The following is a 24,764-nucleotide window of genomic DNA, read 5'->3' as shown; positions in this document are numbered from 1 at the left end:
TATCAAATAAGTCGGCAGCGTGTATTGCACGTAGCTAGTAACACTGTCATTACGCGCTTACGTTCAGCATGAAACGACGTTTCGTTAAGAAGAATATTTATGTTGCGTTGTACAGGTGGTCACCAAAATATTTTAATAAAATGTTTAGTCCAACGAATTCATCCCATATGATATAATTTAGAGCAGTGTGGATACAGTCAGTTGCCCGACAGCACGCATTTTATCTCTAAGAAGCACACAGCTACGTACAGAAAAAGTGAGGTCAAATCTTCCTTCTAAAATTTAGATATTCAATGCAGTAGTCTCTTTTTTCAGCGTATAAGATCTCTTTATTTTTGAAGAATGAACAGTTGATGCCTTTGTTTCAGCTCACGTAAATCTGGGAGCGCTTTGTGATACGCTAGATTCTAGTCTATGTCGTATTTTCATATACAGCATTCGTAGTTGAACGTGCATCTAGATCGTAAGTTGGTTCAAGGGGAAATAAAGTTTCATTCTCGTAGCGCAGGTCTACCTTACGGTATACAAGTACGCAGCCTGGTCTGAGACGCCTGCTTGGCAGTCTTTGCACCGCAAATATCGTTTCCGGCCACCGTGCTCTCACATTCTTGGACATTTCTCGAATATTTTTACGACAGGTTTCAACGTTAACATTAACAAACGCTATATCACTGTAATTGTCTTCTCAAGAGCTGTCGATTACAGCTATAAAAAGTATTCGGTTTCATTTAAAAAGAAGTACTTACTTCAGTATCTCAGTTGATACCAACGCTAAACCATTTTGCCGAAAACCGCGATTCGGTATATATATAAAAGCAACACACAAACACACACACACATCAAAATTCCAATAAAATCGGTGAAGAATTTTCGGACAGATACGATCTTGAATAAACGAACATTTACGTTTTTATTTACATAGACAGGATTAAAGTGATTACTTTTTCATCATTTTTTCAGGCTGTCTCTCCCACGTCTGTGAGCATGGCTCAGGAAGGCGAGTTGGACGCCGGATTCTTTTCTTTAGCGCTCGGCGGCCAGAACGTGACGTCCGTCAGCCTCACGCCGATGGACACCAAGGTAGGCGGCAATAACGTCCGGCGTTAAGTAAACTCTCTGGCAATCTCCGAGCTCCCTGCAGTGAACGACAAATATTTTGAAATACTTGCAGAAGATGCTGCCGGACAACTTGCAGAAACTTGTCTAAAATTATATTACACCGCTAACAGCTGCTGCGGAAATCATACTAATGAATTTGAAGCCGTTTTGACTACATTTCGACCGTGACTGTTCAAATGGCTCTGAGCACTATGGGACTTAACTCCCGTGGTCATCAGTCCCCTAGAACTGAGAACTACTTAAACCTAACTAACCTAAGGACATCACACACAACCATGCCCGAAGCAGGATTCGAACCTGCGACGTGGCGGTCGCGCGGTTCCAGACTGTAGCGCCTAGAACCGCTCGGCCACTCTGGCCGGCAGACCGTGACTGTCTCAAGAAATACGTAAAAGTTTTTTTTTTAATTACCGCTACCAGTCACAAACTTTGTCAACTATTGTATTACTTGTTCCATAAAAACACGAGAGAACTGCCGTAAGTCAGTAACATCTTGCCACAATATTTCGGCACAAAGTCATTTGGCCATCTTCAGGTGAGTACAGCTGGAGAAGTACTGGCGAATACGCTTTTTTTCTCCTTTATTGTATTTCAGTTCCCCATCGGGGCGGGCTGGTAGCAGCATATGCGCTGCTCTTCAGCCGAAAGACATAGAACAAACAATAGAACAAAGGAGAGAATATGGTGAACATAGATACAAAAAAGGGGGATCATCATGGAAGGCAATAGACAAAAAACGGGGTGATCGTAAAATTGAGATAAAAAACTGTTAAAACTGTTTAAAAGTAGCACACAAAAAGCCACACACTGCGACAATTAAAAGAACACAAGGCACAAAATGACTGGAGCATGAAAGGTATCGACGGTTGGTGTAGCACATAACAAACGCTGATGGCGAACCTCAAGGCAGTACACAATTAAAATCACACCTCTTGACGCACAGGAGAAACAGCACTAAACACAACACTGATGTGGCACACTGACGATGATCAAGACAAAGGATCTGCCAGGCGCAAGGAGAGGAGGGAAACTGGAAGAAGGGAGGGAGGGGAAGAGATGGGGGAGATGAGCAGGGGGTGCGCTGAAGAGGGCCAGGTAGGGAGGGACTTGGGAAGGAAAGAGGCAAGTATGGGGTGCAGGGTCTCAGGGGAGGGGGGGGGGAAGGAGGAAAATCCGCTCTGGGAGAAGGAGGGAAGAGGAAAAAAGGGAGCCCTGGGGAGGGGGGGGGGAAACAAGACCAGGTTATACACTCCTGGAAATGGAAAAAAGAACACATTGACACCGGTGTGTCAGACCCACCATACTTGCTCCGGACACTGCGAGAGGACTGTACAAGCAATGATCACACGCACGGCACAGCGGACACACCAGGAACCGCGGTGTTGGCCGTCGAATGGCGCTAGCTGCGCAGCATTTGTGCACCGCCGCCGTCAGTGTCAGCCAGTTTGCCGTGGCATACGGAGCTCCATCGCAGTCTTTAACACTGGTAGCATGCCGCGACAGCGTGGACGTGAACCGTATGTGCAGTTGACGGACTTTGAGAGAGGGCGTATAGTGGGCATGCGGGAGGCCGGGTGGACGTACCGCCGAATTGCTCAACACGTGGGGCGTGAGGTCTCCACAGTACATCAATGTTGTCGCCAGTGGTCGGTGGAAGGTGCACATGCCCGTCGACCTGGGACCGGACCGCAGCGACGCACGGATGCACGCCAAGACCGTAGGATCCTACGCAGTGCCGTAGGGGACCGCACCGCCACTTCCCAGCAAATTAGGGACACTGTTGCTCCTGGGGTATCGGCGAGGACCATTCGCAACCGTCTCCATGAAGCTGGGCTACGGTCCCGCACACCGTTAGGCCGTCTTCCGCTCACGCCCCAACATCGTGCAGCCCGCCTCCAGTGGTGTCACGACAGGCGTGAATGGAGGGACGAATGGAGACATGTCGTCTTCAGCGATGAGAGTCGCTTCTGCCTTGGTGCCAATGATGGTCGTATGCGTGTTTGGCGCCGTGCACCACTGGTGATCGTCGAGGGGACACTGAATAGTGCACGGTACATCCAAACCGTCATCGAACCCATCGTTCCACCATTCCTAGACCGGCAAGGGAACTTGCTGTTCCAACAGGACAATGCACGTCCGCATGTATCCCGTGCCACCCAACGTGCTCTAGAAGGTGTAAGTCAACTACCCTGGCCAGCAAGATCTCCGGATCTGTCCCCCATTGAGCATGTTTGGGACTGGATGAAGCGTCGTCTCACGCGGTCTGCACGTCCAGCACGAACGCTGGTCCAACTGAGGCGCCAGGTGGAAATGGCATGGCAAGCCGTTCCACAGGACTACATCCAGCATCTCTACGATCGTCTCCATGGGAGAATAGCAGCCTGCATTGCTGGGAAAGGTGGATATACACTGTACTAGTGCCGACATTGAGCATGCTCTGTTGCCTGTGTCTATGTGCCTGTGGTTCTGTCAGTGTGATCATGTGATGTATCTGACCCCAGGAATGTGTCAATATAGTTTCCCCTTCCTGGGACAATGAATTCACGGTGTTCTTATTTCAATTTCCAGGAGTGTAGTTGGATGGAAGGGTAGATGTCACGGCAAAGTTCGTCATCCGGGAGGGGGAGGCGTTGGAAATTGCCCTGATGAAGGAGATGGAGGGTGTGGAGGTGGAGAGAGGGAGGGATACAGCGATAGAGGCGTGGCAACGGGCGTGGGGTGGAGAGGAAGGAGGAAACCAGAGGGTGGGGGGGATGAAGCCTGCGGACAATGGAAAGGATGCGGAGATGTTGGAGGAACAGGAGGAGGTGGGGGAAGGGGATCAGTTCATACAGGAGCCGTGTGGGGGAAGGAAGGCGGATACGGAAGGCAAGGCGGAGCGCATGGCGTTCAAGGATTTGGAGGGCCTTGTGAAAGCGAGTGGGGGCGGAGATCCAGGCAATGCTGGCATAACAGAGGATAGGACAGATGAGGGATTTGTAGGTGTGGAGGATAGTAGAAGGATGCAATCCCCATGTCCGGCCAGACAGGAGTTTCAGAAGGCGGAGGCGGGAATGGGCTTTGTGCTGGATGGTCTGGAGATGAGGGGTCCAGGTGAGGTGTCGGTCGAGGGTGAGGCCAAGGTATTTCAGGGTGGGGGTGAGCTGGATAGGACGACCATAAAGGGTGAGGTAGAAATCATGGAGGCGAAAGGATCGAGTGGTGCGGCCTATGATGATTGCCTGGGTTTTGGAGGGGTTGAGACGGAGGAACCACTGGTTACACCAAGTGGTGAACTGGTTAAGGTGGGTTTGGAGGATACGTTGAGACCGTTGAAGGGTAGGATAGAGAGCCAGGAAGGCAGATCATCAACATACTGGAGAAGGTGGACTGGTGGGGGTGGCTTGGGCATATCAGCTGTGTACAAGAGATAAAGGAGAGGGGAGAGGACAGAACCCTGGGGGACGCCAGCTGTGGGATAAAAGGTACAGGAGTTGGTGTTGTGGAGGGTGACATAGGAAGGACGGTGCGAGAGGAAGGAAGCGACCAGACGGACTAAATTGATAGGCAAGGCGTAGGTTTGGAGTTTAAAGAGGAGACCGGGATGCCATACACGGTCATAGGCATTTTGGAGGTCAAGGGAAACAAAAATGGCGGAGCGACGGGAGTTGAGCTGGAGGGACAGAAGGTGAAAAAGTTTGAGGAGTTGGTCTTCAGCAGAGAAGGAGGGTCGGAAGCCACACTGGGTAAGGGGGAGGAGGTGGTGTTGAGCAAGGTGCTGATGGATACAGCAGGAGAGGATGGATTCAAGGACCTTACTGAAGACGGAGGTGAGGCAGATGGGACGATAGGAAGAGGTGGCAGAAGGGGGTTTGTTGGGTTTGAGGAATAAGAGGATGCGGGAGGTCTTCCACAGGTCAGGGTAGAAGCCAGTAGAGAGGATGAAGGCGAATACGCGCTGAGCTCTGCTATTTAAAGCCAAAGGGGGCTGCATTGCGCATGCGCTGCGCATGTACTGTTTAGCGTGCGCGTTCACAACTCCGTGCGCTGCGCCTGGCGCCCTTCGCGGTGAAAACTTGGCCTTTCGATATCAGATCGATCTTCATCTTTATACCGATAACTACGTTGACTACGAAGTTTCTCTACAATGGGATTCCAAGCGGAATTTAAACTGGTACCGCTATCTCGATTGATAAGAGTCTCGCTGTCTGACAATTTTATTTCTATGGATTCATTTATAATTGAACTCCAGCAAGTTGATGTTTGAGCCACAATTTTTGTATCATTGTAATTCATAGAATGGCCAGTAGAAATGCAATGTTCAGCGATTGCGGACTTGGTGGGTTGGAGAAGGCGAGTATGCCGCTGGTGTTCCACAATATGTTCCTGCTGAGCTCGTTGACATTTTTAGTTAGTTGTAGAGATAAAGGCATTATTCCTACTTTTGCCAGAATTGTGCATTTTTTAAATACTGCTGCTGCTAACAACATCAAACGTAAAGCCAGCATGGCATTGGTCAGAGAACGGATTCGTTTCAGTCGGCGTGAATTAGATGCCGTGTCAAAGGATTTGTTCTATATACGTCTGGAATTGGCAGCAAGATTATCTTCTCTGCCATGGGATTGGGTCGACGGTGTGACATGAGCTAAAGCAAATTGGAGCCATGACAAGGCTGTGACGAGGCAAACAGCCAAGATTAACATACTTTCTACATAGATGCAACAGGAAGCTACTCGACGATCTGTTGTTAATTTGACAGAGAAAGATTTTGATAATGCGACTATGTCTGTGTTAGAAAAAGGTCTGAATTTTGCCCCCACACCTGTCTCACCGCCATTTGTAGACTTCGTCAGTGCCATTGAAGAAGCTGCATGCCGTCTTGATACAGATAAAGCGGAGGAAGTCCGACGTGATGGCACCCTTGGTCATTCGGTGTATAGGAAACCGACCCATACAGATTTGTATCTGCAAGCTACTAGTTGCCACTATCCGGCACAAACAATGGGTGTCCTTAAAACTTTAATCCACCGTGCCCATATTATTTCTGACGTGGACAGTCTTCAAGCGGAACTGAAACACCTGCAAAAAGTATTCCTGATGAATGGCTTTTCAACTCAGCAAGTGAACAGAGCTATGAAGTCCTACAAACGACGCAACAAGGAAGAAGAAGAGGTCTTCAGGTCAACGGCTTATCTACCTTTTATTGGGAACATCTCGTCACAGATAGGTAGAATATTGAGGAAGTATCAAGTCAGAGTCATCTTTCGCCCTCCTCCTAAAATATCATCTCTGGTGGGATCCGTTAAGGATGACCTGGGCCTACGTAAATCAGGTATCTACAAGATTCCGTGTGATTGCGGCAAGTCATACATAGGGCAGACAACAAGAACGGTGCAGGAACGTATTGTGGAACACCAGCGGCATACTCGCCTTCTCCAACCCACCAAGTCCGCAATCGCTGAACATTGCATTTCTACTGGCCATTCTATGAATTACAATGATACAAAAATTGTGGCTCAAACGTCAAATTTCTGGATTTCAATTATAAATGAATCCATAGAAATAAAATTGTCAGACAGCGAAACTCTTATCAATCGAGATAGCGGTTACCAGTTAAATTCCGCTTGGAATCCCATTGTAGAGAAACTTCGTAGTCAACGTAGTTATCGGTATAAAGATGAAGATCGATCTGATATCGAAATGCCAAGTTTTCACCGCGGAGGGCGCCAGGCGCAGCGCACGGAGTTGTGAACGCGCACGCTAAACAGTACATGCGCAGCGCATGCGCAGTGCAGCCCCCTTTGGCTTTAAATAGCAGAGCTCAGCGCGTATTCGCCAGTACTTCTCCAGCTGTACCCACCTGAAGATGGCCAAAAGACTTTGTGCCGAAATATCGTGGGAAGATGTTACTGACTTACGGCAGTTCTCCCGTGTTTTTATGGAACAAACAGTACGCCGGGAAAATTTCAAACATCACATTGTATTACAAATTTATTTAGCGACATGTTTCCAGGGTTAAACCTCATCTTCAGGCTAAATGCCATTACAAAAACAACTTTACAATAGGGTCATACTGATGTTACACAGTCTTTTCGTAAATGCTGCACTACAGAACTGTTTGTGATCTTGTTTTCAAGTTACTGGTATTTTAGTGACAATTTGTGAACAGTGACCATGAGAGCCACGGAAATGGAAACATCGCAACGCGTCACAACGAGACTGCCACGTCAGAAGAACAAGGATGACCACAGCATTTACGAAAAGACTATGTAACATCAGTATGACCTTATTGTAAAGTTATTTTTGTAATGCCATTTAGCCTGAAGATGCGGTTTAAGCCTCGAAACATGTAGCTAAATAAATAAATAATACAATAGCTGGCAAAGCTAGTGACTGGTAGCGGTAATTAAAAAAAAAACCTTTACATAAATCGTATTAATGTCTTTTACTATTGTATCATTGACGCACTGGACCTTTTGCGCAAAATTTTGACTTTATCTGTTGTAAGGTTCATTTAGCGTTTCTCACATTATGTAGAGTGGAATGAGACATATGCACATGTGTGAACAGATGCTGAGGTTGCAAACATTTGGATGTCTGATGCTGACAGTCAAAACTGGTAGCATTAATAAAGGTTTCTCACAGCAGTTGACGGTGGTACAATATGATTTTCGATGAATAAAAAAGTTTGTAATTAGTATTTTGCTAGAAAATAATATTTAATACTAAATTTTTCCTGTAAAAGTATTTTTATTTCACGCTTGTAACCGTGACAGATCTAGCCACACAATGGCCATATTCAGAAAATACAACAGAAAAGAGGAAATGTCCTCAGTAAAAGGTTAAAAAATTTGCTAGTTCTGCTTACAATTGACATAAGGTAAAACATCATGTATATCCACATAAGTCATAAGACATAGTGGACAGAGTATGTAGCTGTCACAGTAAATATGAGCACAAAACCAGGAAATTATATAGTCTGACAATGCAGTGCTCTCCTTCACTACCCCTTTGCTCTAGCATACATCCTCTATATGTCAGTAGAGAACCAAGCAAACTTCTGCTTGTTAAGAATACAAGAAGGTCAAATTAAATAGATATTTAAAAAATCCTATACTGTTAGTCTTTAATTTACATCGGATTTTTCTTGCAATCTTGAACTAATTTAAAATTATTAATTTATACCATTTGGTTGACTATTCCAAGTTATATCGGCCAGGCCGGTTACGTCTTTCGACACAATCCTTGCAAGGATGTGAAATCTTAGGAGAGGGATCTGATTCATCTCCCTTCAACCTATGCTAGCAGTAACACGAAGTTGAGATTACACGTTGAAAAAGAGGGATGAAATATCAACGACACTGAGGAACAGATTGAAATTTTACACAAAATTAGAAAAAGCATTCGACTGGAGAATTTGAGAAACAGGACATTTATGTTACGAAATGGTAGGAACCAGTCAACGTGCAGGTGATGTCGGCAGTCCTCTGAGGCACATCGTAGTAGGAAGAGGAGAGCCGTCAGCCTATCTTGCCCTTTACCGTCCGAGTTATGATGTCTGTGTTCCTCATATAATAACTGACGTAAACAATTCACAGTCAGAAGTGTAATATATTATTTATAATGTTTGATACTTAAGAAGACTTGGATTAAACACGAATGTTGAATAATTGTTTACCTGAATAACGTTCACTATGTTCATTACGGTATTTGACAGTTTTAAATCCTTGAAGTTACATAAGACAGATGATTAAATGTGAAACGTGAATAGGTGTATGTGGATATGGCCATAAAAGATGAAATCTGTGTATCGCGGAGAGATTCACCGTTGAAATTTCGAGAGCGTATGTTCCGAGAATTGTCGTGAAGCATATTACGAAAGGCGTTCAATAAGTACAACAACACATCTTTTCTGAAAGCAGGTTGGTTTTATTCTGGATTCCAATACATCACATTATTTCTCACTCTTTTGGCTACAAAACCCTATTTTTCAACATAACCTTCGTTCAATGCGAAGGCCTCACGCCACCTTACTGGAAGGACCTGTATGTCCACACGGTACCACTCTACTGGTCGACATCTTGATGCATTAATAACCTCCCCATCATCCATGTACTGCTTTCCGCGGAGTGCATCCTTCATTGGCCCAACAGATGGAAGTCGGAAGGTGCGAGATCCAGGCAGCACAATCGATGAGGAAGAACAGCCCAATGAAGTTCTGTGAGCTCTTCTCGGGTGTGCAGACTTGTGTGAGGCCTTGTGTTGTCATGGAAAAGGAGAAGTTCAAATGTATTTTATGGTGCCAAACACACTGAAGTCGTTGCAACACTGCAGCCGTATGCGGCCGTCCGGCTCGCGGCAGACAGGACGGGTTTGCGAGACCTTGCTGCGGTGATGACAGGCCCCTCTCCCAACGACTCACCGTGCTTTTGGTTACTGCTAGGTCTCCATATACGTTCTGTAAATGCCTATGAATATATGCGATACTCTGTTTTTCCACCAGAAGAAACTCAATGACAGTTCTCTGCTTGGAACGACCTCTGTTACATATGCCATTTTGAAAGCTACGTATATCGTCGCCAAATGTCGAAAATTCATGAAACTGTAGGGGCTGAAGCGGGAATAGTTCACGATGTCTCACAACAAATCCCTCATTTTTTCAACTGAAATTGGCCGAAAAATGCTTTAAATAGCTCTGAACACTATGGGACTTAACATCTGAAGTCATCAGTCCCCTAGACTTAGAACTACTTATACCTAACTAACGTAAGGACATCACACATATCCATGTCCGAGGCAGGATTCGAACCTGCGACTGGAGCGCCTAGAACCACTCGGCCACCGAGGCCGGCAAATTGGCCCAGAAAAAGAAATGTTGTGTTACTAATCAGACGCCCCTCGTACTTCCCTTACATGTGTCTCCCGAAAACAGTAAAATCACAGCACTTCATTCGAAGATTCATCAACAGTCGCTCTTCTCCCGTACCACTGGCGAATGGAAAAGAGAAAGGCTGAAATGATAGTCGTACCACAAATATGCTCTGCCATACACCGTGATGCGTCTTGCACACTATAACTATACATGTAGGTGTGTATATGGAAAGGGCTGTATGGTCCATGGACTGAAGGCGACAAATGAAAACGTTAATACTAATCAAATATTGGAACTGAAGCATCGTCTGTCTTCGGCAATATGCAACGATAACTGGATCCTTTCTGCTGCTCTTTTGTTGCATAAAAACCTCTCACGTTGTTTTCAAGCATTGAAAGATGTGTGTCGTGATAAAAACCAGAGACTACTCCAATAAGTAGTGATAATCAAGCCCTAAACTTTCAAGCTATTAAAAATATATCATTCTCATGCCCCATACAAACAAATCTGAAAGGCTAACTTATCCGTAAAGTTGAATAGAAACAGTCGCACACACGCACATACATACTTTTATAATTCAGTGCAACAGAAGAGAAATGTGTACTGGGCGATTATAATTAAAGTGCAGCTACTCACCTAGGTCCAGCGTGGGCTGTAATTATCATATGGCAGGGAAAAGTGATATATATTCTAAAGCTTTAATGCGGAACAGATTTACACTGTAAAAAAATTAGTTCCAATTTTAGCCTTCAAGTGCAAATCTGGTGCTGTGAATGCAAGAAAGACGTTTAGAAATGTTTCCGTGGGTAAGGAACAGGACGAGGGCAGAAAAGTCAAATGGGTGAGAAATGCAAAATGTTAATTTTATTACTAACCACTGCGTAAATTTGTTCAATGTGAGCATTGGAGGCGTTGATGAGATGCTGCACAGCGCCAGATTTGCACCTGATTGCCAAAATTGGAACTAATTTTTTTCCAGCCTAAATCGGTTTCCCATTAATGCAATAGCATATCTACCAAGTTTTGCATTCATACGATACTTAATGCCCACACTGGACCTCGATGAGTAGCTGTACTTTAATTGTAACCACCTGGTATAACAAACAGCTGTCGGCTAAACAGCTGTAGTTCACTTACCTTGACTGGACCAGGAAGCTAATAGCATGCAAAGAAAACTGGCTTATTATCAATGTCTTGCGGAATCGAAATTCAGTGATTGTTTCCGATTCATCCCGAGTGGTTGTGGATCGTAATCACAAGATTCAAAAAGATGGGGCGCATGCAATATGGCGCGCTTCAGTGGCTTAATACAAAGAATGATAGGGTATACAGGGTTAACATTAATCAAAGTGACGATTTGCAGGTACGGATTCCTGTCTGGAAATGGAGGAAAGATGTCCTACGACCATGTATCTGGAAATGCATCGTTGTCACAGTAGATGGCACTGACGAATGCAAGTTCCTCTGACCACGAGCTGTGTTTTCCTTGTGTATTGCAGGCTGTGTGTTTGACGCAGCGTACTGTAAGCAGTGGAATGGTCCGGTATTCACGTCGGGAACAAGCCGAGATGGTGTTTGCGTACGGCCAAGCAGAAGGAAATGGTCGAGAGCCCGCATCTCGTGGTCGTGCGGTAGCGTTCTCGCTTCCCACGCCCGGGTTCCCAGGTTCGATTCCCGGCGGGGTCAGGGATTTTCTCTGCTTCGTGATGGCTGGGTGTTGTGTGCTGTCCTTAGGTTAGTTAGGTTTAAGTAGTTCTAAGATCTAGGGGACTGATGACCATAGATGTTAAGTCCCATAGTGCTCAGAGCCATTTGAACCATTTTGGTCGAGAGGTAGCTTCGCTATACCAAAACAGGTACCCTCAGAGACACCAACCGCATCACACAACATTTCAAGCACTTTTTGGACTTGTGTGATCGTGGGTCCTTTCAGGCAGACGAACATACAGGGAGGCGGCAGACTGTGCGTAGACCAGATTTGGAGGACCGGATTCTACAGGATATTGAGACGACCCTAGTATAAGCTCCAAGTAAGTGGCCCACCAACATGGTGTAAGCCAGAGTACGATTATGCGTATCCTACATGACAAACGCTACTATTTCTATCACCTGCAACGAGTACAGGGATTATTAGGAGCGAATTTCCCTCTACAGGAAGGATTTTGTCAATGCGTTTTGCCCAGACCATGACAATTATGGGATTTTTGTCATGAGTCCTCTTTACCGACGAAGCAACTTTACCTGAAATACCATCATCAATCTGCATAATCATCATTTGTTGGCTACAGACAATCTTCGGGGAATGGTGAAGGCGTCTTATCAGTATCGGTTCATCATCAGTGTGTGGACAAGGATTCTTGGCGACCACATACTTGGACCGGTTATTATTCTACAATGCTTCGACGGAGGAACGCACCTGGGCTTCCTGCGGAATACTCTGTCTAGGCTGCTTGAGAATGTGTCTTTGGCAATACGACAGGTTATATGGTTTCTGCATGACGGAGCAACACCCTACTTCCGCATTACAGTTCGCCGACACCTCAGCAACTTTTTCCCTGGACGTTGGATGGGATGTGGAAACCCTGTAGCATGGCCTGCTAGGTCACTGGACTTGGCCCCCTGGATTTTTATACCTGAAAGATGTTTTGTACTGTGTTCCGGAACGATTTTTTGTCGTTGCATTCACATTGTACATTCCTGGACACATGTTTATAGGATCTTTTTCCCTCCATTTTCCAGTCAGAAATCTGTCCCTGCAGGTTTGTTGGTTTTATTAATCTTCACCCTGTATATTACAACAAATCCGAAAGAAGCATATTAATAAACATCTAATATTGTAACTGCACACAAGGAAATGATTTTACGACCTCATATGGGTACTCAATCCTATAAGTACAAGAGCCAGATTCACGACAAGCAACAGGAATATCATATTCTCATCTCACGTTTCCTGAATAAGAACGAGGGTCACTCCAAAAGAAATGCACACTATTTTTTTTAAAATAAAGTTTTCATTCTGCATGTGTGAAAGTTTTACCATGTGTAGATACATCCTTCCCACTTGTTGTCAAACTTAATTCAACCTGTTCCCGTGAGTGGCGCCGTCACAGCATGTCTTCAAGATGGCTGCTACACTTGACGTTCGTCAGAAGCAAGTGCTGTCATAGAATTCCTGTGCTGTGAAAACGAGACAGTGGGAAGCATCCACAAGAGGTTGAAAAAGGTATAAGGAGATCCTGCTGTCCATCGCAGTACAGTTAGTCGGTGGGCAAGCAGGTTACATGATGAAAGCGGGCACGGCAATATTGAGGATTGTCCTCGCAGCGGCAGGCCTCGTACTGCACACACTCCAGACAATGTGCAGAGAGTTAACGAATTGGTGACTGCTGACAGACGCATCACAGTGAACGAATTGTCACTCTACGTTGGGATAGGGGAAGGAAGTGTTTGCAGAATACTGAAAGTGTTGGCATTAAAAAAGGTTTGTGCCAGGTGGGTTTCCAGGATGTTGACAGTGGCTCACAAAGAAACAAGAAAAATGGTATCGAGCGAACTTTTGGAACAGTACGAGAATGGTGGAGATGAATTCCTTCGAAGAATTGTGACAGGTGATGATGAAGAGGCAATCAATGGAGTGACATCATGCAAATTCACCCAAAAAAAAAAATTCAAAACCACACCTTCTGCTGGAAAAGTTATGGCTATGGTGTTTTTCGATTCCAAAGGACTCTTGCTGGTGGACATCATGCCAAGTGGAACCACCATAAATTCTGATGCATATGTGATGACACTGAAGAAACTTCAAGCTCGACTGAGTCGTGTTTGACCACATTGGCAAAAGCAGGATGTTTTGCTGATGCACGACAATGCACGGCCACATGTCAGTCAAAAAACTCATGGAAGCGATCGCAAAACTCGGATGGGCAACACTGAAACACCTGCCTTACAGTCCTGATCTGGCTCCATGTGACTATAATCTCTTTGGGAAACTGAAAGACTCTCTTCGTGGGACAAGGTTTGAAGATGATGACTTCCTTGTGCACGCTGCCAAAGAATGGCTGCAACAGGTTGGTCCAGAATTTTACCATGCGGGTATACAGGCGCTGGTTCCAAGATGGCGTAAGGTAGTTGAGAGGGATGGAAATTATGTGGAGAAATGAAAATATTGCTCCTAAAGGATGTATCTACACACTGTAAAACTTTCAAACTTGTAGAATAAAAGATGGTTTAAAAAAAAGTGTGCATTTCTTTTGGAGTGACCCTCGTAAAAACTGTTTCATACTTCAGGAGAGGAGAGGATAACATTTGTTGACTTACACCACGATGAAGTTGAAAAATAATGTACGACGTATAACCAGCTTCCGTCGAACTCAGTATCAGCAACCTATATGATTCCATTATACAACGTTTAAGCACTCGACCTGATTCCGACCTGTGGAGTGATCGCAACTACGCAACACAAATTTAACCTCACCACGATAACTAACCGTCATCAGAGCAAGTAAACTGCAATGGTCTCACCCTGTTCTTCATCCATTACAGAAGCTCCACGACAACATGGACCTCCACCAGGCAAAGGCAGCCTTCTCTCCTACTGAACCCAGAACGAAACACAGACATCACTCGAATCGTAATGTAATGGCGAATTCTCTGTCAAGCGAGGAGAACATCATGGACTGCAACGCACGAACGATTCCCATAGGTCGAAAGCAAACTGACTCCCCAGAGACATAAAATTACTTCAGTGAGCAGGCAAAGAGTTTGCTGCAGTGCTTGTGTGTCGATTAATCGAAACTGATAATAGCAGACTCATGTAAAGCATTGCATTGATTGTGACATATTAGCTGCTAACAAATGGGGATAGATATTCTAATTAGATTGCCTGACGAAAAACGATATTTACGACGTACCAAAATTAAGGAATTGGTGGTCGGTCCGTATTTGGGCTGTGTACAGATGTTCAGAATATAGTGTCCAGCCGCGCACATTTGCTTTCATGCCCATTAGCTAATACAGCTGGAACAACATTTACATATTGTGATCCTCTGGCCAAATAGCTAAAGCACTGGAAAGTTAAGCGAAATTTTAAATGAAAAATGGCAATAAATGAATATTAATAAATAGGAACAAAAAATTATTTTCTGCTGGTAATAAATTGATTTAGACGACATCACAAATCTACAGTATGTTCAACAAAATTATTAATTTCCAGAAAGAAATTTTCTCTCTGCGCCGATATAAAACTTCTTGGCAGGAGTGTTGGCTTCGCCGGAGAACTTCCGTGAAATCTGGAAGATAGAAGGCGAGGTAATTGCGGAAGTAAAGCTGTGAGGATGGGTCGTGAGTCGTGCTTGGGCAGTTCAACTGGGCACTCTGCCTTCGGCAATGCACGTGGCTGACACGTGACTGTGGTCTGCAGGGAGGCGCAGCTTGCCACTTTTTATGTTTACCGCTGCCGTCTTTCCTAACGATACATCATGGAGGACAACTACCGAAAAGCGACACTGGCATTCACTTTTTGCTTCGATTTCGCCCGTCTCATGGCGCTCGATGTTGAATGATTGCTGCACGACGAAACGAAGATACCGTCGACCGACATCGTAGGGATCCACCTTTTCTAGTCAGTAGTACTACCTAGGTGAAAACTGTTAAAGACGTGGCATGTGACAAAATTATATGAGGGGCCAACCATGAGCTACGCCTCTGTCACTCTTGACCACGTTGGTCTCGGTGACAGAACAATCAGAATTTTCTAACTACTGTTCGAACTCCCATCAGACGTTGTGATCGAGGCCCTCGGAGTCTACTGTATGGTCATCAAACATGATGCCGGAAAATGGACACAGTTCAGGACATATCCTGTCCTGATGGTGTTCAGCAAGTTCGCATCAAACTACGGAGCCATGTACACTCCTGCTCCTGCGTCATAATTTTTAATGACGGTCAACCACGCACATGCTCTGGTTGCAGGGAAGAGGATCACCTATGGTCAGAATGCTTCCAACGACGTGTTGCGCAACTTCCTCTTGCGGATGTGCCACCCCCAACCACTACGACTGTCCTTTCACTGACATATACTGTGGCACTCACTGCAACGACGTCAACTCCCAGTGCATTGCGTGACCACTTCGACTAGCAGAATGCACCTCCCTACGATCATTCGTACATCATTGTAGTCACTGACAACGAGGAGGCCGACTTACGCCCTTCTCCTCCGGACGACGACAGAAGGCGTCACTCAACCCCACGGCCGCTTGAAGCATTCATTGTGTCTTCAGTGGTCTTCAAACCGGGATGTCGCACCTAGTTATTGCTTTCTGATACAAAGAGAAATGTTCGTACACAAGGATCACCACAGCGACGTAAACGTGACAGTAAGTCACTCACAGGGCCTGACGAACTTGCCCCCCCCCTCCCAATGACGATGCTGGTTCTGCCCAGCTAGATGACACCCACACAATGTCGTCAGCTGACGGTGGCTGTGACGGACGTGCACGACAGTTGCCTTGGTACCATCGACTACGATGGATCTGTCACTGTCGAATGCATGGATGGAGATCGCAGTCTCCTCCCAGTTATCACACGACCGCCTCCCCTCTTCAGAGAAGACAATATGGATACAGTCGCCGGCCGCGGTGGTCTATCGGTTCTAGGCGCTCAGTCCGGAACCGCGCGACTGCTACGGTCGCAGGTTCGAATCCTGCCTCGGGCATGGATGTGTGTGATGTCCTTAGGTTAGTTAGGTTTAAGTAGTTCTAAGTTCTAGGGGACTGATGACCACAGATGTTAAGTCCCATAGTGCTCAGAGCCATTTTTTTGGATACAGTCCTACCACGTGAGTGTGTGGGGCTATGACCCCGAGGATATGCCTGCACCCGACCCAGAGTTGCCACCACCATCCTACACCAACGCCAAATAAAGTTTCCGTTCATAAAGTGGAACATGAGGTGCTGACGTCTGTAAACACCACACTCCACCGATTCTGACGATAGTAGATCAGCTCCCAGCACCACACATACATCGCAGGTTCGAATCCTGCCTCGGGCATGGATATGTGTGATGTCCTTAGGTTAGTTCGGTGTAAGTAGTTCTAAGTTCTAGGGAACTGATGACCTCAGAAGTTAAGTCCCATAGTGCTCAGAGCCATTTGAACCATTGAACCACACATACAGGATCCCAGTGCTCAATACCAATATGTCCAGCTACACAGGGAAGTTGGAACTCCTCCGCAACACGCCCATGGCGTCAGAAGTTTACATCGCCCTTCTACAAGAGGTGTGGATTCCTATAATTCCAACTCTTTACGGATTCGAGTTGTTTCCCTCAGTCAGTGGTCACACAGGGTGTGGTGTGGCGCTCTACTTCCTGGAATGCACGGGCGCTAATGACCGTAGCAGTTTTGCGCCCTAAAACCATAACAAAACAAAAAAAAGAAAATACTTCCTGGAAGGCATCCTAGTCACAGATGTGGTTATTTCCTGTCCAGACAGGGTATGGCCTTCAAACTATTTGATAGCCTTGCTCATCAGTTTATATGCCCCATCAGGCTTCACACACCATCAGCAATGAACTACGTTCTATGCAGAAGAAATAGCGCACTTATTTGCGTGGAGATTCGACCGTTGTAGGAGGTAATTTCAACTGTGTCCTGCATACAAAAGACCAGACTACCGGCAACTCACCATGTCTAGCATTACGTTCGTTGGTGGGTGACTTTCATCTCATAGACGCATATGAGATCATGCACGGAGACACCCCTAGTTACACGACTACACAAGCCATTTAGCAAGCCGACTAGATCGGATTTATGTTTCTGCAACTATTCAGGTCAGTGTGTCCTCAGTGAAAACGTGGCCTTAGGCCTTTTCCGATCGTTGCACGTTCATCTGCGCTCTACACCTACCGCAACAACCAGTTTGGAGTGGTCGAGGTCCCTGGAAGCTCAGTACCGTTCTTCTTCACCCTGGTTTGTCTACAATGCATCAATGCTACAGTGATGTTCTGTGCTAGCAACATGTTCCTCAGTACCTCTCGACACTGTTGTGGTATATCACTTGCATTCTGCCACCGATCAAGAGGGAGTTCATCCAATGCGGCAGAGATACAGTGGCGTAGTATCAGGATAGTACACACTATTATTACACCATCTTACCTTCACTTCTTGTCCTCCTGCCATCGGCCACTGCGAACGCCAACGTATCAAAGTCAAACTTATGTCTCTTCAATGCAACAAATTATGAGATGTGGTTGCGCACCATCACCATCAAAATATCACTGACGAGGAACGTCCATCCTTGCTTCATATTACGTCCAGCCCATGTTGTCGATGATGGTCTGTTGCCTTTACCTTCACCACCCAGGATGGAAACTGTGTCTACACCCGAGGAGCAGTCGCCCCAGTCTTCAGTGATCACTACCAACGATTTTACGATGACGAACTGGCTGCTGTTTCCGACGATATTCTCCAACTTCTGAACAACACCCTTAACTACACGGAGGTGGTATCCTCGGTGATAGTTATCACAGAAGACGAGGTGGCAGACATGATCGCCAAAGGCATGAAGAACAAATTCCCAGGCCCCTATGGTCTCCCAGTTCAATTTTATCGGACCTTCACTAGATTGAAACTTCCACATTTGACCGAGATATTCCAGGACTTTTTCAATTCTTCCTTCCTGATACCGCCAGATTTCTTCAATGGCCTTCTCCTACCAGCCCCCAAGTCAACGCGGGGAAAGCACTTCATCCACTTTCGCCCCCTCATGTTACTCACTGCGGACTACAAAATCTACATGCATGGCTTGATGGCTCACATGCGTGCAGTGTTATCTGCTGTACTTTCTCTGAAAAAAGCATCACAAGGTTGCGGTACCACCCTCCAGACGGTCACAGGTGAATGTTGGGATCTTACTATGCTGGCTTCATCCTGCTGCCCTCCATGTGGCACTGGCGTCAATAGAATAGCGCCTTTGACTAAGTCCGCCATCTCTGAGTAGCAGAACTCATGGGGTCCGTCCCCCACGCACAATTCATAGACGCCATTTGCTGCTTACTTTGGAATACCATGTCTCTTGTCAAGGTGAATCGAAGAATGGCTGCACTGATCCCTATCAGGTGTTCGGTCAGGCAGGGATGCCTTTTGTTCACTATTTTGCACGTAATCACCCTCAAGCCTCCCTGCTTCTTGCACGCTTACACACAGAAATACACAAACCCATAGCATGGGTCCAGCATTATGGAAAATTTTCAGGTAGTCACCTTTGTGTTACCAAACTGATTATCATGAACATTCGATGTAGGCTCCAAGACGAGGGATCACTACCATTGCCCACTGCGACAACCCTCTGTTACCTGGGTATTGACCTTATTGTCTCCAACCAGCGTACCATGGTGAAATCATACTACTGGTTGCTTCAGTCCATCTGCTACCACGTTTTCCACGACCTACTGCACAGCCTGAACCCACTAAAGAAGGTGACTTATGTTAACACATACGTAGCTGCTAAATGGGTCCATGCCGCCAAAGTACTCCGGTACCATCGATTCTGGGATGTCAACTCCAACAGAGCCTTGGGTACTTAGTTTCAGCTGGCATTCACAACTGATACAAGTCCCTCACTCTCTCCCTTACAAAAGGTGGCGTCGATCTTGTCCATTTTCAGACCAGAGCCACCGCATTATATATAAACACTATTTTGAGATGTTTGTGGGAGCCTTTACAATCCACTACACTCTGAATATTGGAAATCCCCATACCGGACTCACCTGCCCCACCGTTTAACGTGGTGCACATTTCTCCAACACTGTCTCACATTTCCACATATCATGTCGAACTTACTTGCATACACAATAGTCTTCTGATAATGCACCTACTGTGAGCGAAACATTTTTGTAAATTGTTGTTCATGCACTACCCCCTGCAACATGTTGGAGGCACAAAGCCCAGTGGAAGACTGTTCATGTACCTTTCCTTCTATCTGACATACCCCACTGTCAATAGCAAGTTCCACATCTACCAATGACTACACTGTATTGGTCTGGCTGCATCGCCACTTTGCGCAAGTTGTTTATGTGAGGACACTCACGAGCACCACCTTGCATCCACTGTGAAATGCGAGGGCTGGTTCCTAACACTTTATTGACCTGATACCTCTACACCCAGCCAGCAATGGTCTATCCCTATAGCCTACTCCATCCACACACTTCTCATTTTCCCCTGGCTAAGCACCGTGCTATCACATAGTTCCAAGGTCAGGCGATAACCTACGTTTCCCGCGATCCCTAACACACTCCATTTTTGGTGGCATATATTGAAAGCTTACAGTACGCTCGATCGTTTCTCCACATATCGTTGGACCTTTGCCAAATATTTTTGCAGCATGATCAACAGCCCTCGCCGCCCCCCCCCCTCCCCCCGCCTCTGTAGTTGGGGGGAAGGGGGCATGGTACCCAACCTCCTACTTACTTTACGTGTGTACGATCATTTGCAGAATGGTGTGGTGTGCCGAAATCTCCAGGCCAGCGACCTGAATGTGTGCATGGGGAATCGCATGGTCAACTGTTTATTTTTTAATTTTTTTCTGGGTTTAAAATTTGGTTCATGTGTTTGTCTGCCAGTGATGCTGCGTGCCTCGCCTCATACAGCTCTCCCCCACTCCAACTAGGAATGGCCTGATAGGTCACTACTCTCGTCTCATATATATATATATATATATATATATATATATATATATATATATATATATATATTGTGGTTACGCCAGAACGTTTTTCTATCCAAACAATGCAATACATCTATCACAAACTTTTTCATAAAGTTGCCCACAATGCCTTGTGAAAATTACATATATCACTGATAAGTAATAATTCCAGTTAGCAATGTGTGATCGGGAAGATAACATTACCATCTTGAAACATCAGGTTCCAGATAAACAATCAACATAATGTGAGCATCTTCAGTGTTCTTGGATATATATATGGGCGTAGTGTACTGTGCGTGTATGTTTTAACTCATATTATCTTTTTACTTCTAGATGACGTTGTGGATTATGAAGGCATCTCAACAGGAGTGCTTATCCACTTTCAATACCTCTTTCACCCTAAATTCAAATGGAAGATTAGATGTCAGCATTGGAATGTTCTCTGATTGTGAAGTCAATCTGGCAGTGATTTTTGAAACCCCACTATATTGTGGTACAAAAGTAACATAACCTCCGTACAGTACTATTGACTGTGTGACAACTCAATAGATATTGCAGGCAAGTTTACTCAAAACACTGAAACAACACTCAAACAACAATCACTGTATGATCAGGAGATCAGTGCTGGTGACTTCCCACAAAAAATTAAAATTTTTAATGAAAAGGAATCGACTCACATGCATTAACAGACCTTCAAGAATTTAATGTAAAGCAGTTTTGTCATACAGTGTTGTGGGTTGGCAGGAGAGCCAACACCGTGATTATTAGAGGACGCCGAAAGGCAAGCGTTTTAGCTCACGCAGGCTGGCGTGAGGTCTGGAACATTACAATGTAATTAATATAGCAAATAAAGTACGTAGTTGATGTAATACTTAACTTTAATCCATAATTGGAGAACATCGCTCTTGTTGATACATGAATGATAATCTCAATATAAACTGGTAATGGCGCCTTGCCAGGTCGTAGCAAATGACGTAGCTGAAGGCTTTGCTAACTATCGTCTCGGCAAATGAGAGCGTATTTGTCAGTGTAGCTTCGCTAGCAATGTCGGCTGTACAACTGGGGCCAGTGCTAGGACGTCTCTCTAGACCTGCCGTGTGGCGGCGCTCGGTCTGCAATCACTGACAGTGGCGACACGCGGGTCCGACGTATACTAACGGACCGCGGCCGATTTAAAGGCTACCACCTAGCACGTGTGGTGTCTGGCGGTGACACCACAGTCATACAGCACGCACTCAGCCAGAGACTGAGCTCGCAGTCTTACGGTCATAGCTTCTACGAAACGTTGAGGACTAATTTACAGGACTTGTGATGGCAAAGTACGACTCCCACGAAAGAAGATATAGCTCAATATTTCAATGTGTGTTACACTTCAATGCGTGGAAATATGTATGAGTTTTATATATTCCTGGCTGTCTGTAGAAGTAAATGAAGCGTGTGTATGGCATCTGTGTTCTTCTTTTTGCTATATAAATCCCTGTATGCTAGTGTAGTCATATAGTATTCAACATGAGAATATGGACGAAACATCCTCGTCACAAGGAATTCGTTGTAACTGATTGGTCTGAGAATACTTCACAAAAACAGACTAGCAAGAATGGGTCACTACTACCAGGCAGTATCAGGTCGATTATCGTTGGGCCACCTGACTGGAGGAAGAAAAAAGTTCGGATGTCCCTTCTAATGCTTCCAGATGATGTTCACTTCAAGAATGTAGCTACATGTACAGGGCTATTACAAATGATTGAAGCGATTTCATAAATTCACTGTAGCTCCATTCATTGACATATGGTCACGAGATACTACAGATACGTAGAAAAACTCATAAAGTTTTGTTCGACTGAAGCCGCACTTCAGGTTTCTGCCGCCAGAGCGCTCGAGAGCACAGTGAGACAAAATGGCGACAGTAGCCGAGAAAACGTATGTCGTGCTTGAAATGCACTCACATCAGTCAGTCATAACAGTGCAACGACACTTCAGGACGAAGTTCAACAAAGATCCACCAACTGCTAACTCCATTCGGCGATGGTATGCGCAGTTTAAAGCTTCTGGATGCCTCTGTAAGGGGAAATCAACGGGTCGGCCTGCAGTGAGCGAAGAAACGGTTGAAGGCGTGCGGGCAAGTTTCACGCATAGTGATGTGAAAGATTCAGTGTTTAAACCTCCTCTACCAAGAAACGTGCCAGAACTGCGAGCTCGCATCAACAATGCTTTCGAACTCATTGATGGGGACATGCTGCGCCGAGTGTGAGAGGAACTTGATTATCGGCTTGATGTCTGCCGAGTCACTAAAGGGGCACATATCGAACATTTGTGAATGCCTAAAAAAACTTTTTGAGTTTTTGTATGTGTGTGCATTGTGAAAATATCTCAAATAATAAAGTTATTGTAGAGCTGTGAAATCGCTTCAATCATTTGTAATAACCCTGTATTTTTAAAAACGCCATTCCTGCCCAAATACAGACTATATCTACATCTACATGATTACTCTGCAATTCACAAGTAAGTGCGTGGCAAAGTGTTCACCAAACCACTTTCAAGCTGTTTCTGCACTTTTCTTGTCTCGAACAGCTCTCAGAAAGAAAAAAGCACTTAAATGATTCCGTGCGAGCTCTGATTTCTCTTACCTTATTATGACGATCATTTCTTCCTGTGTAGGCGGACACCACGAAAATATTTTCATACTGTTAGGAGAAAACTGGTGATTGAAATTGCATGAGTACTCCAGAAGAGTGTGGAGAAGCGTAGTGTAACCAGTCTCTTTAGGAGACATGTTGCATTTTCTAAGTATTCTGCCAATAAATCTTAGTGTTTAGTTTGCTTTCCCCACAACACTATCTACGTGATCGTCCAACTTAAATTATTCGTAACTGTAATCCCTAAGTATTAAGTTGAAGTTACAATCTTGAGGTTTATGTGGTTGATCGTGTACCCGAAATTTAGTGGATTTCTTTTGGTAATCGTGTGGATGACTTCACACTTTTCATTATTTAGATTCAATTACTTATTTTCGCTCCCTACAGATATCTTGTCTAACTCATTTTGTAATTTTTTTGGTCATCTAATGACTTTACGAGACAGTAAACGACAATATCATCTGCAAACAATGTAAGATGGCTGCTCATACTGTCACTTAAATCGTTTATATAGAGCAGGAGCAGCAAGATATCTGTAATATTTGCTTGGGGAACGCCAAAATTACTTCTGTTTTACTCGATGACTTTTTCTGTCAGCTACTACGTACTGTGGCCTTTCTGACAGGAAATCATGAATAGAGTAACACAACTGAGATGATAGTCCATGGCATGCAATTTGATTAGAAGTTGCATGTGAGAAACGGTGTCAAAAGCCTTCTGGAAATCTAAGAACACTGAATCGATTTGACATCCCATGTCGATAGCATTCATTGCTTTGTGGGAATAAAGAGATAGTCGTGTTTCACAAAAACGACATTTTCAGAATCCGTGTTGGCTGTTTGTCACTAAATCGTTTTTCTTTGAGATGATTCATAACGTTCGAACACAGTACATGTTCCAAAACCCTAATGGTTCAAATAGCTCTGAGCACTATGGGACTTAACATTTGAGGTCATCAGTCCCCTAGAACTTAGGACTACTTAAACCTAAGGACATCACACACATCCATGCCCGAGGCAGGATTTGAACCTGCGACCGTAGCTGTCACGCGGTTCCATACTGTAGCGCCTAGAACCGCTCGGCCACACCGGCCGGCTAAATCCTAATGCAAATCGATGTTAGTAATATGGATCTTTAATCCAGCAGATTACTCCTCTTTCATTTCTTTGGTATTGGTGTGAGTGATGCAACATTCCAGTCTTTAGTTACGAATATTTCGACGAGAGAGCTGTTGTATATGATAGCTAACTATGGAGCTATTGTATCAGCATATTCTGAAAGGAACCTGAGTGGCACACAGTCTGGGCCGCCGGCCTTGCCTTTATTACATGATTTAAGCTGCTTCGGTACACCTACTTCTAAATTAATCAGGTAGGAAGTTCTCGTTTCGAATTCAGGAATATTTACTTCTTCTTCTTTGTTGAAAGAATTTAGGAAAACCGTGTTTAGTGACTCTGC

General features: G+C 45.1%; 1 protein-coding gene across 1 annotated transcript in view; it reads left to right on the top strand.

The window, feature by feature from the left end:
• Positions 1 to 24,764, top strand: part of LOC126184475 (uncharacterized) — a 292,867-nt gene that overhangs the window by 150,312 nt on the left and 117,791 nt on the right. The window contains exon 3 of the mRNA XM_049926867.1: positions 961 to 1,080. Within this exon, the coding sequence (XP_049782824.1) occupies positions 985 to 1,080 (96 nt within the window). The 5' untranslated portion in view covers positions 961 to 984. The remainder of the gene's footprint in view (positions 1 to 960; positions 1,081 to 24,764) is intronic.

This window comes from Schistocerca cancellata, chromosome 4 (genome assembly GCF_023864275.1).
Source record: "Schistocerca cancellata isolate TAMUIC-IGC-003103 chromosome 4, iqSchCanc2.1, whole genome shotgun sequence".
NCBI classification, from domain to species: Eukaryota; Metazoa; Arthropoda; class Insecta; order Orthoptera; family Acrididae; genus Schistocerca; species Schistocerca cancellata.
The sequence above is the reverse complement of the archived record's forward strand: the minus strand, read 5'-3'. Positions and strand labels throughout refer to the sequence as shown.